This window comes from Drosophila melanogaster, chromosome 2L (genome assembly GCF_000001215.4).
Source record: "Drosophila melanogaster chromosome 2L".
NCBI lineage: Eukaryota > Metazoa > Arthropoda > Insecta > Diptera > Drosophilidae > Drosophila > Drosophila melanogaster.
Genome location: NT_033779.5, coordinates 12,973,958 through 12,984,240, shown reverse-complemented (window position 1 = coordinate 12,984,240; position 10,283 = coordinate 12,973,958). Strand labels below are relative to the sequence as shown.

Genomic DNA, 10,283 nt, shown 5'->3' with positions numbered 1-10,283 from the left:
GAAAATCAGGGAAAACCAGGCGAAAAGGTTGCACCCTTAAGTTTGGTAAATAACTGCAGGCTAGCCGGGGAGACTCATACACACACACACATACACAAAGACACAGCGGAAAGGATATACCAGGGGACACTGAAGACCTTTAAGCGGCGACATAACAAAATCAAAAGGATTTTGCGTATAAGTTGCAAATTAAGTTGCCCTCATCCGTGTTCCCACGCCCCCTTATTTGCCATTTGTTCAAGTCCTTGTTGCGCCCTGGTTTTCCACTCAGACCGGGTTTTCCACAGCATTTCGAACTTCATCATCTTATGTGCTTATGATATCCTTTTGGCCCTGCGGCCAAGAAACAACAACCAGAAACAACAATAACCAGCAGCGAAACATGTCCTTGGCCTCGGCACACGCTTCCCATTCGGGTTAAACTTGTCAGCGATTGCGGTGAGTTGGGGGCATGGGTTAAGGATTGGGTGCTGAGACCTTAAATTAACAGATAGGATATCACGAAAGAAGACTTAGGAGTTGAACGATCCTGCGATGTCTAGGTCGGCGTATTTTTCTTTAAATATTAATTGTTCAGTGAACATGTAAGAAATGCATAATCTGTTAGAAGCCCATTGAATCTATCTATTAGCTTGTTTATTTGGGCTAATGAGTATCAAGAGCTATTGATTAGATTAGTTACGTAAGCAATTTTAATCGGAAGTGCAACGTCATTAAGTAATTAAGCTCGTATCTATTAATAAAGCGATAAGACTGCGTACAATTAAGCTCATATAAATGCGTTTTGTTTATAGAAAATTGTGATAAATCAATTAATTGATACATACTATTCTATTTGCATGAATGGTAAGTACATTTTTATACGTTTATTAAGAGATAAGATTAGAAATTTTAGCCATAAGCAGATAAAACGCATAAGTAGTTTTCTTAAACGTTAATGAAATATTCATTTTTCGCATTCCGAGCTTTAATTTTAAGCAATCTTTAGCTAAAATCTCAATGGCGCTTTAAACAAGCCCATATTTAGACGTTCCTATTTATGGCATTTACTCGAATTTCCAAAGCCTACTTGTGTTTTGTATTTGCCCAGTCTGATACTGCACAGATCGGCTTAAAAATGTCGAGTGGGGCAAATATCTGGCAAAGGGTAGCGAGTGGCGCCGGGCTTATCTAACCATTCCAATATTGTGTGGCCGTTAGCCTCTGTCCCGAAAAGAAATCCTTTAATTGAGTGCACACTTAGGCCAAGCAGCAGACGGAAAAAGACTGAAAAAAGACACTCACCCACACATACAACCACACAGTCACACACTCACATTCACGCCGTGAAAGGAGTGTGTGGGGGGGGGGGGCTTTCAGAAGTCCTTGCCGCCTGACTGCTGCCTTTTTATGCGCTTTTAGCGCCATTATCCTTTTACGATTATCGCCGCTAAAGCGAATTGACTGTTTGACGTTCAATTGAAATTTTGCATTAAAGCTCAATGGCTTAACCCCTTCAAATTATGCAATAAGTCCCAAGGAACCCCGGCCCCATCATACTCAGTACTCTGGTCCTGTGAAACTCCGCCATCAGCAACGCAATCCCAAGCTGAGCCCAAGCAGCTTTCAGCTCGCAAATGGCAAATGGTTCAGGGACTCGAGGAGCGCAAGCGGCAGTGGGCAGGATGTGGAGCAAGGATACTCGCCTGCTCTGAGATCCAGAGCGATGCCAACGAAACGGAACGGAACGGAGCGAGCATCGAATGGCAGCCAATTAGCGCGCATTGCTCATACGCCACGTTTGTCATGGCAGCCAGACACCCACACATACACTTGCACTATTGCGCACTCTCTCTCTTTCTCGCACACATACGCACACGCCTGCAAGAGGCAGGCACTCACACAAAAAAAATTAAATTCTCATTTAATTTTCATAGACTTGGGTTCCTATTTGATAATAATTATATTACGAATTAATTTGTTGAGTTGTTTCAATTTACATATAGAAAAGAATTAGTTAACCAATTGTCATACCTAACCCCTATTTTTTCGAGTGCACTCGTTTTTCCTCTCAGTGAGGGCCCCTCGCATAGCGGAAACGGAAGTTGTAAGGGGATTTTCAATTTGCAATTGAACTGATTCTGATTTTTTGGCTTGCTTCTTTTGCTGGGCGCTCATTTTATGGCTGACTTGGTTTGCCATAGTGGGCGGGCGTCGGGCGGACTGCGGAAATGTAATCATCGCTATCCACCGAGTGGGCGGCACAAGGGGGTAAGGGGTAGGAAGCGGGAGGAGCGGCGTTGCAGCGAGCGTGGTGGCGACTTGTACATATATACTTACATTTAATTTCCACTAATTGAATCGAAATCGATCTCTCGCTCCCTTGCTGCGGAAAAAAGCCCTTCACAGGGCCTTGACGTTTGCTTTTCCGATTGCGGCTGCCAGAGGTGTGAGCTGGGAAATTCGTTCCGTTTTCCCGTTTTTGTCGGGGCGTGGCCGCGCTTTTGGCGCATTAACAAACTTTTCCTATAAATCAACCAAATTTTTTATAATCTCCTTTGCGTTCCCGCCGAGGTTGGGCAAAGGATTAACTGCGGCTGGCATCCGCAGGGGAGCTGGGTGGAAATTTTCAGAGCAGGCAGACGATGCACCATTATGGCTTCTAATGAGCAAAACGCGTTGGCGGGTAAATGACTTTTCACCAACTGGAAAATGATTGCGATAAGTTGGCTGCAATTACTACTCGATAATCGCTGTTCGGTGGTGGTTCGGTTCAAAGTGGTTTCCTCTCGCATGCAAACGTAAGTACTTTTTTGATTATGATTATCTAATGTTGGCTTCTCTCTTAAAATTCAATTAAATCGTAGTTTTATCAAAGAGATTGTAATGTCCTAATATCTGTTATATATACATTCGTTATTTCATTTACCTTTTGTAATAATATATAAAAATAGGAATACTAATATTTCATTTTGCTTTGTAACATTTCTATGGCAGATGATGCACTTTAATTTTTAAAATACGAATCGATACAATAATTTAAGTCTTCACTTATCCATCACAACTTCTAATAGTCCTCGACATTATCCTCTATCTCCCGGAAAGTTGAAAGGATATTGTCATGCAGCTTGTTCATGCTCTCCAGGACAGTCGCTTCGCCCAGCTTGGGATCAATGAACTTCATGGTGGAGAGCTCGTACAGAATGTTAGCGGCTTTTATACGGATCAAGCCCCAAGTTACACGCGCCTCATTGTCCGCCGTGTTCTGCACCGACAGGATCGCCGCATCATAGAAGGTCATCATGTTCTTCAGCATGCCAATGGTCTTGAAGAAGGGGCAGTAGGCATCGTACTGACTGTAGGAGTTCTGCTGCAGGAAATCGTCCTTCAGCATCTTGGCCACCTCAAGGGTGATCTTGTCCTCCTCGTTCAACGACGACTTGCCCACCAGTTGGACAATTTCCGCCAGGTCATCCTCCTCCTGCAGCACCTTCTTGGCCTTAGCTCGCAGATGCGTAAACTCCGGATTGGATTCCTCGTAGTAAGTGTCCAAAGTGCGCATGTACTTGGAGTACGATTGCAGCCAGTTCACCGATGGAAAGTGTTTCCTCTGGGCCAGCTTCTTGTCCAGACCCCAAAAGACCTGAACGATGCTCAGGGTGGCGGAGGTCACGGGATCAGAGAAGTCGCCACCGGGAGGCGACACAGCTCCCACAATGGACACGGATCCCTCACGATCTGGACTGCCCAGGCACTTCACCAGTCCGGCTCTCTCGTAGAAGGAGGCCAGCCGAGCTCCCAAGTAAGCCGGATAGCCAGCATCGGCAGGCATCTCGGCCAGACGTCCGGAAATCTCACGCAGCGCCTCCGCCCATCGAGATGTGGAGTCCGCCATCATGGACACATGGTAGCCCATGTCGCGGAAGTATTCCGAGAGGGTGATGCCCGTGTAGATCGAGGCTTCTCGGGCAGCCACCGGCATATTGGAGGTATTGGCCACCAGGGCAGTCCGCTTCATAATCGATTCCATGGTGCCATTGACCTCAACCTCAAGCTGCGGAAAGTCCCGAAGAACCTCGGACATTTCGTTCCCGCGCTCACCGCAGCCCACGTAGATGATGACATCTGAGTTGGAGTATTTGGACAGGGCCTAGGGGTATAAGTTGATTGGAATGTAATCATTTGTCAACTAAACTCTTAGAAACCCTCTCACCTGTGAGATGACGGTCTTTCCACATCCAAACGCTCCTGGAATGGCAGTGGTTCCGCCCTGGACACATGGAAAGAAGGCGTCCAGGACGCGCTGGCCAGTCAAGAGTGGTGAATTGCTGGGGAGCTTATCCTCCACCGGACGACACCTCCGTACGGGCCACACCTGGAGCATGGTGTGCTTGGTGATCTCGTCGTTGAACTCCGTCTCCACGATCACCTCGTCCACGCAGTAGTTCCCGGGCGGGGCCAACCACCGGATGCGCCCCTTGGTGCGGGGCGGTAGTATCAGGCGGTGATCGTGCATCATGCTGTTTTCGAAAACAGATCCGTAGATGTCTCCGCCGGTGATCAGAGCATCGATCTTCAATTTTCCGGGTGTGAATTCGTACGCAATGTTCCTGGGCAGGGAGGGCGTATCGATGCCCTTGGGCACGTATATGGAGTTGGTTAGTTCACTGATGGACCTCAATGGTCGCTGGATACCATCGAAAATGCTGCCCATGATGCCGGGTCCCAATTCCACGGAGAGCGGCTTTCCCGTCTGGTAGACGGGATCACCCACGCTCACACCCGAAGTATCCTCGTAAACCTGAATGGTGGCCATATCACCCTCCAGTCGAATGATCTCACCAACAAGCTGGGAGTGTCCAACGCGAACCAGCTCGTACATGGCTGCGCCGGCCATCTCCTCGGCATTGACCACCGGACCGGAGACTCCGAAAATGCGACCCATCGTCGCCTCCTCCTCTTCTTCATCCGACGAATATTTGTGCGTATCAACCACCTGCTCGATCACAAAACCCGAGTCCTCATTCTTCTCCAAGGCGATGTGAGCGCTCTTGTGGGATTGGTCCGTCGAACGTCTCAAGTCCTTCAAACTGTCCTCGTCATTGACTGTATCATGGGGACTTTCCGGCTCGGCTACAGGCTTGCGTGATTGAGGGGGAGGGGGTACCGGATTGGATTTATGGTCATTACGTTGGCAAGCGCAGGTTGGACATGTGCACTTCTTAGCCGGAACCGTTGGGTGAGGCACGGACCTTGGCTCCCCATCTTGGTTTAACGATCCCGAGTTGCGGGCTCTGTCTTCGTTACTTGCGTTACTGTTGGTGAACGAGGTAAGCGGTGCAACCCAGGACTTCTTTTCCATTTGGTTTAAATATATACAATTTTTTCACTTGGTACAATTTTTACTAATATTGTCAAATAAATAAAATAAATGGGGCAGAAGTTTATGGAAAGACTAAGGTGATGACTGAGAATGATATAGGATTTTAGATTATGCTTTTCAATATATTCCCATTTTCTTAGCTTTCATATAGTCAAGTATGTTTATATAATGAAGGTTTAAAATTCAAAAAAATATTTTAACTTATTATCTTTTTATCGAGTTGACACATTTTTAATATCCATTCTGCTGCCAGTGAAATTCACTTTCAATTACATTAAATGTATTTGTTGTTGCACTTTATTCGTACATTTAATATTTCATACTTTAAATATTTACATAAATTTAACAAACAAACAGGGAGAAAACATGACTTTTTTCACAAATAAACAAGAATTTCCATTCATTAAACAATAATACTATTTATGCATGCATTTGTATTTGTGTCTTTTATGTATGTGTTGTGTGTGCGCCAGTGTCCGTGTACTTTTATTCAAGTGTATGTTGGTGTTGTTGTTGTAAATGGAAGTACATAGCAGGACGTTGTAGTTGCTGTTGCCTAGAGTTGCCCTTCAAGGGGCGGAGGGGGCGTGGTTAGGGGAAAGTATTAACCGCAGGCCGGAATGTTTACATCTCTCGCAGGCACCAAGAAGTTGTGGTATTTGTTGGACTTTTGTTTTTCATCGAATGCAGCACGGAATTGTTGGTGTTTGATTAGGCTTTTTCGGATGGTTTTTGACTGCTTTCATTTTTAAACGTTAACTATATAACAAATATAAGATTAGAGTGTAAAAGTAGGGCCAGCGCGGTCTCTAGTCCTCCAGATTTCTGAAGGCCTGCTGCAGGTCCTCGTGCAGCTGCTCGAAGTCAGCCTTGATCTTGGCCTCACCATCCTTAACGGGGTCCTGAAATGGATTGAAAAATGTGGTCACCCAGTGTCTAGGCAATGGATAAATTTGCGTGTTAACCCACCTTGAACTTCATGGATGACAGCTGGTACATAATGTTGCCCATTGCCTCACGAATCACGTTCCAGGTGATCTTGTTCTCAGACTGAGCCGTAGACTCCACGGAGTGACGGGCCATGTCGTAGAAGTCGATGATGTTCCTCAACATGCCCACGGTCTTGTAGAAGGGGCAGAAGCGATCGTACGAGGAGTAGGAGTTCTGCTGCAGGAAATCGTCCTTCAGCAGCTTGGCCACCTCCAGCGTGATCTTGTCGGTTTCGGCCAGAGAGGCCTTGCCGACCAGTTGCACGATCTCAGACAGATCCTCCTCCTCCTGCAGGATCTCCTTGACCTTGGTACGCAGCGGCACGAATTCGGGGAAGTTCTTGTCATAGAAGTCATCCAGAGCACGCATGTACTTCGAGTAGGAGATGAGCCAGTTGATCGAGGGGAAGTGCTTGCGCTGGGCCAACTTCTTGTCGAGACCCCAGAACACCTGCACGATACCCAGAGTGGCGGAGGTCACGGGATCGGAGAAGTCACCACCAGGAGGAGACACAGCTCCGACAATGGACACGGATCCCTCGCGCTCGGGGTTACCCAAGCACTTAACGCGACCGGCACGCTCGTAGAAGGAGGCCAGACGGGCTCCCAAGTAGGCTGGGTAGCCGGAATCGGCAGGCATCTCAGCGAGACGACCAGAAATTTCACGAAGAGCCTCAGCCCAACGGGAGGTGGAATCAGCCATCATGGACACGTTGTAACCCATATCACGGAAGTATTCGGACAAGGTGATACCAGTGTAGATGGAGGCCTCACGAGCAGCCACAGGCATGTTGGAGGTGTTGGCCACAAGGGCGGTACGCTTCATGATGGACTCGGTGACACCGTCGATCTCCACGGACAGCTCGGGGAAGTCACGCAGTACCTCAGACATCTCGTTACCACGCTCACCGCAACCGACGTAGATGATGACATCGGAGTTGGAGTACTTGGACAGAGCCTGCAAGCAAGTAAATGATTTATTAGGGATTGTATTTTTATGAAACTTGAGTGTATGGAGGCTACACGAGGCATCGCTCCTTAAATTCTCAATTTGTGGGACTCTCACCTGCGAGATCACAGTCTTGCCGCAACCGAAAGCTCCGGGAATGGCGGTGGTACCGCCCTGGACACAGGGGAAGAGCGAGTCGAGCACACGCTGTCCGGTGAGCAGGGGGTGGTTGGCGGGCAGCTTCTCGGTCACGGGACGTGGCTGACGCACTGGCCACACCTGCAACATGGTGTGCTTGGTGATCTCTCCATCGAACTCGGTCTCCAGGACGACATCGTCGACCTTGTAGTTGCCGGAGGGGGCGATGTAGCGCACTGTTCCCTTGGCGCGGGGGTTCACAATCATCTTGTGCTTGACCAGAGTGTTCTCATGCACCAGACCGTACAGGTCACCTCCGGTGATGTGGGAGCCGACCTTGACGTTCAGGGGGTTGAACTCCCAGCTGGCCACGCGGGACAAACTGGGCACGTTCACACCCTTGGGGATGTAGATGGATTCGGTCAGCTCGTTAATGTCCTTCAGGGGACGCTGGATACCGTCAAAGATGCTGCCCATGATACCGGGTCCCAGCTCCACGGAAAGAGGCTTGCCGGTACGCAGCACCGGATCTCCGACAGTTACGCCAGAGGTCTCCTCGTACACCTGGATGGTGGCCATGTCACCCTCCAGACGGATGATCTCGCCCACCAGCTCGTAGTAGCCGACGCGGACCAACTCGTACATAGCTGATCCAGACATGGCCTCGGCGGTGACGACTGGAATGAAGCGGTTGGTCGGGTTAGGGGGGCTACATTTCATTCAAGAAGTTTTTATAACTCAGCAAACGAAGATAGGTTCCATTGAACATTTTCTTTTAAAATTTTTTATTATTAATGATACTTGATGATGTTTTTGTTAGAATTATAGAAAAAAGTTTAAAGAAACAATTAATTAATTATTAAAATTATTCACATTTAATTTTGAATAATGAAACCAAAATGTTTGAGTTGTTTGAATATTAATCACAAATAGGTGGACACATTTCTAAAGTTGCCATTATTTCACACAGAAGTGTAAGTTCTAGACTAATCATCAAAGTAAGGTTTCCAGTTCACAGGTATTATTAACTTATTTTTATTAACTTTTAGATAGCATGAGTTATGGTTAGTCAGTATAGTTAGGTGCTTACCAGGACCGGAGACAGCGAAGACACGTCCATATTTGGACTCACGCTCCTCATCATCGAAACGCTTAAGGTTGGACATTTTGCTTTATTCTGTTTTTTCGACTGCAATGGAGGGAAAATAGAAGAGGAAAATTGTTAAATGCTGGCTGCAAAAGGGCGAAGATAAAGGTGAACATTTTCTTATCACTAATTTCTTGCTCAGCCCTCTGTCAGCTGACAAGGGGCAGGTGTATCTGCTACATTTACAGGTTAAGTTTTTGTAGAGCCCACAGCTCCCAAATTTTTCGATTATAGGTTATAAAGTTGTAGGTTAGCAGCTAATAATTTCGATTGATTTAATTATTTTTTTTTTAACTCCCCCTCTTTGATTATGCTGCGTAAAACTTTAAAAGCAGAGCTTTCGTTTCACGTGACAGAGCTTTGAAAGTTCGAAGAGAGCAATTTGTCAAACTAATCGCTAAATAAATAAAATAAGAGCTGTGAAAAAACAACCACAGGTTGACAAATTCAACGGAGGAATGTAACTGAAATGCATGTTTTTCAAAATATGCGGGTTTTCATAATTATCAGCAAAGAAAAACAAGAGAGGGTGGAGTGGGAGAGCAACTCTCCGCTCTGGCTCTCTCGCTCTCCATTCGAGTTCGAATATTTGACAATTGCTTTTGACGTTGATCACAAGACTACTGTCATTGCCGTCAGCTGACAAATGAAAAAAAAGTGGGTAAGGGAAATGGTAAAAATCTTTGGGCCGCCTTTTTTACGTCGCTCGTTCTCCATATTGGTTTTTCATTATCGGAATACGAATAACTCCCACTTCTGTTTCGAGTTTCGAAATGGGAGAGCAAGCGAGCGCAAGAGCGGCGGCGATCACAAGACCCGCGGTGCGACAGGGATGGAGCGAACACGGGGAAGGGGGTCAGCTGACAAGGCAAAATAATTTTCCACGCGCAAATTTTCACGTTTTCATACCGCACTTTTTCAAGCTCCTTGGAAAACTAATTGATATTCGGCTTTTTTAGGGATTATTTTACTCAAGTGTGGACTTGTGCTGCACTTATTATCTAACACACTTGCAGTCTGTGTGCGTGTTTTCGCTCTGCGCTTTGATCGCTGCTTCGTCACTTTTTCGGGGCGAATTCAAGACGGATTTCAATGCCGCTTTCTTTCGCTAATTGTTTAAATCGCCCAGAACCGTCTTCCAGCCATTCCATTATTTATTGTTACTTATTTGCTTTGGGTGGGTGTGTGTGTTGGTGGGGGGGAAGGGCTTACTTTGCTGTGTCTTCGCGTTCACCTTGCGAACGTGTGATTGCTGCTTTTCTCCAACAGAACGAACTAAAACCGACTGAGCCGCAGAAATAAAACGTCGACGCTCGCACTTCGAAAAGCTCTCTACCGCGATTCGATTTCGATTTCGACCCGTGTGATCGCGAGCTTTCCGCGGCGAGCTTGCAAGCGAAGTTGTGAGCTGATATCGAGTGCGAGCGAAGCTTTCGCCAATCGATGTGCGGAAGCGAGATGGAGCGAAAGAGAGCTAAAGAGCGGGTGGGGTCACACTGGCTTAAAGAAGTTCGTGGGTTGATTCTGAAGTTTTGGGAGTAAACGGGATCTTTTCAAAGTTGCTAATATCCAATTATTTTAAGTCCATTTTAAGTCCTCGATGATCAATCGGTCCAAATTAAACAATCATTTTCTTAGCTGCTTATAAAATCAATAATTAATTTGACACTGTATAAACGAGGAATATATAGCTTAAAT

At 46.5% G+C, this 10,283-nt stretch overlaps 2 protein-coding genes across 7 annotated transcripts; both read right to left on the bottom strand.

Annotated features, from left to right (window-relative positions):
* Positions 1 to 2,947: 2,947 nt before the first annotated feature.
* Vha68-3 (Vacuolar H[+] ATPase 68kD subunit 3) lies at positions 2,948 to 5,455 on the bottom strand. The gene is made up of 2 exons (NM_135751.3): positions 4,193 to 5,455; positions 2,948 to 4,129 (listed from the first exon to the last, which is right to left on the bottom strand). Exons 1-2 carry the CDS (start codon positions 5,339 to 5,341, stop codon positions 3,047 to 3,049), a joined length of 2,232 nt encoding a protein of 743 aa, NP_609595.1. The 5' UTR covers positions 5,342 to 5,455; the 3' UTR covers positions 2,948 to 3,046.
* Positions 5,456 to 5,633: 178 nt separating this feature from the next.
* Vha68-2 (Vacuolar H[+] ATPase 68 kDa subunit 2) lies at positions 5,634 to 9,919 on the bottom strand. 6 transcript variants are annotated; one of them, NM_001273496.1, is made up of 5 exons: positions 9,798 to 9,919; positions 8,529 to 8,627; positions 7,418 to 8,115; positions 6,332 to 7,309; positions 5,634 to 6,264 (listed from the first exon to the last, which is right to left on the bottom strand). In NM_001273496.1, the coding sequence occupies exons 2-5, from the start codon at positions 8,602 to 8,604 to the stop codon at positions 6,172 to 6,174; spliced, it is 1,845 nt and encodes a 614-aa protein (NP_001260425.1). In that variant the 5' UTR covers positions 8,605 to 8,627; positions 9,798 to 9,919; the 3' UTR covers positions 5,634 to 6,171. The 6 variants fall into 6 exon arrangements, with proteins under 6 accessions (NP_001260425.1, NP_652004.2, NP_723775.1 ...); NM_143747.3 differs by having other exon boundaries at positions 9,798 to 9,877; NM_165021.2 differs by having other exon boundaries at positions 9,820 to 9,877.
* Between the last annotated feature and the right edge of the window lie 364 nt (positions 9,920 to 10,283).

What these genes read in the sequence shown, in the direction of transcription:
- Vha68-3 (NM_135751.3), bottom strand. Translation starts at nt 5,341, where the DNA reads ATGGAAAAGAAGTCCTGGGTTGCACCGCTTACCTCGTTCACCAACAGT. An exon ending in GAAAGACCGTCATCTCACAG is followed by an intron (nt 4,130 to 4,192) that starts GTGAGAGGGTTT and finishes TTATACCCCTAG; the next exon opens with GCCCTGTCCAAATACTCCAA.
- Vha68-2 (NM_001273496.1), bottom strand. Translation starts at nt 8,604, where the DNA reads ATGTCCAACCTTAAGCGTTTCGATGATGAGGAGCGTGAGTCCAAATAT. An exon ending in CTTCGCTGTCTCCGGTCCTG is followed by an intron (nt 8,116 to 8,528) that starts GTAAGCACCTAA and finishes GCTTCATTCCAG; the next exon opens with TCGTCACCGCCGAGGCCATG. An exon ending in GCAAGACTGTGATCTCGCAG is followed by an intron (nt 7,310 to 7,417) that starts GTGAGAGTCCCA and finishes ACTTGCTTGCAG; the next exon opens with GCTCTGTCCAAGTACTCCAA.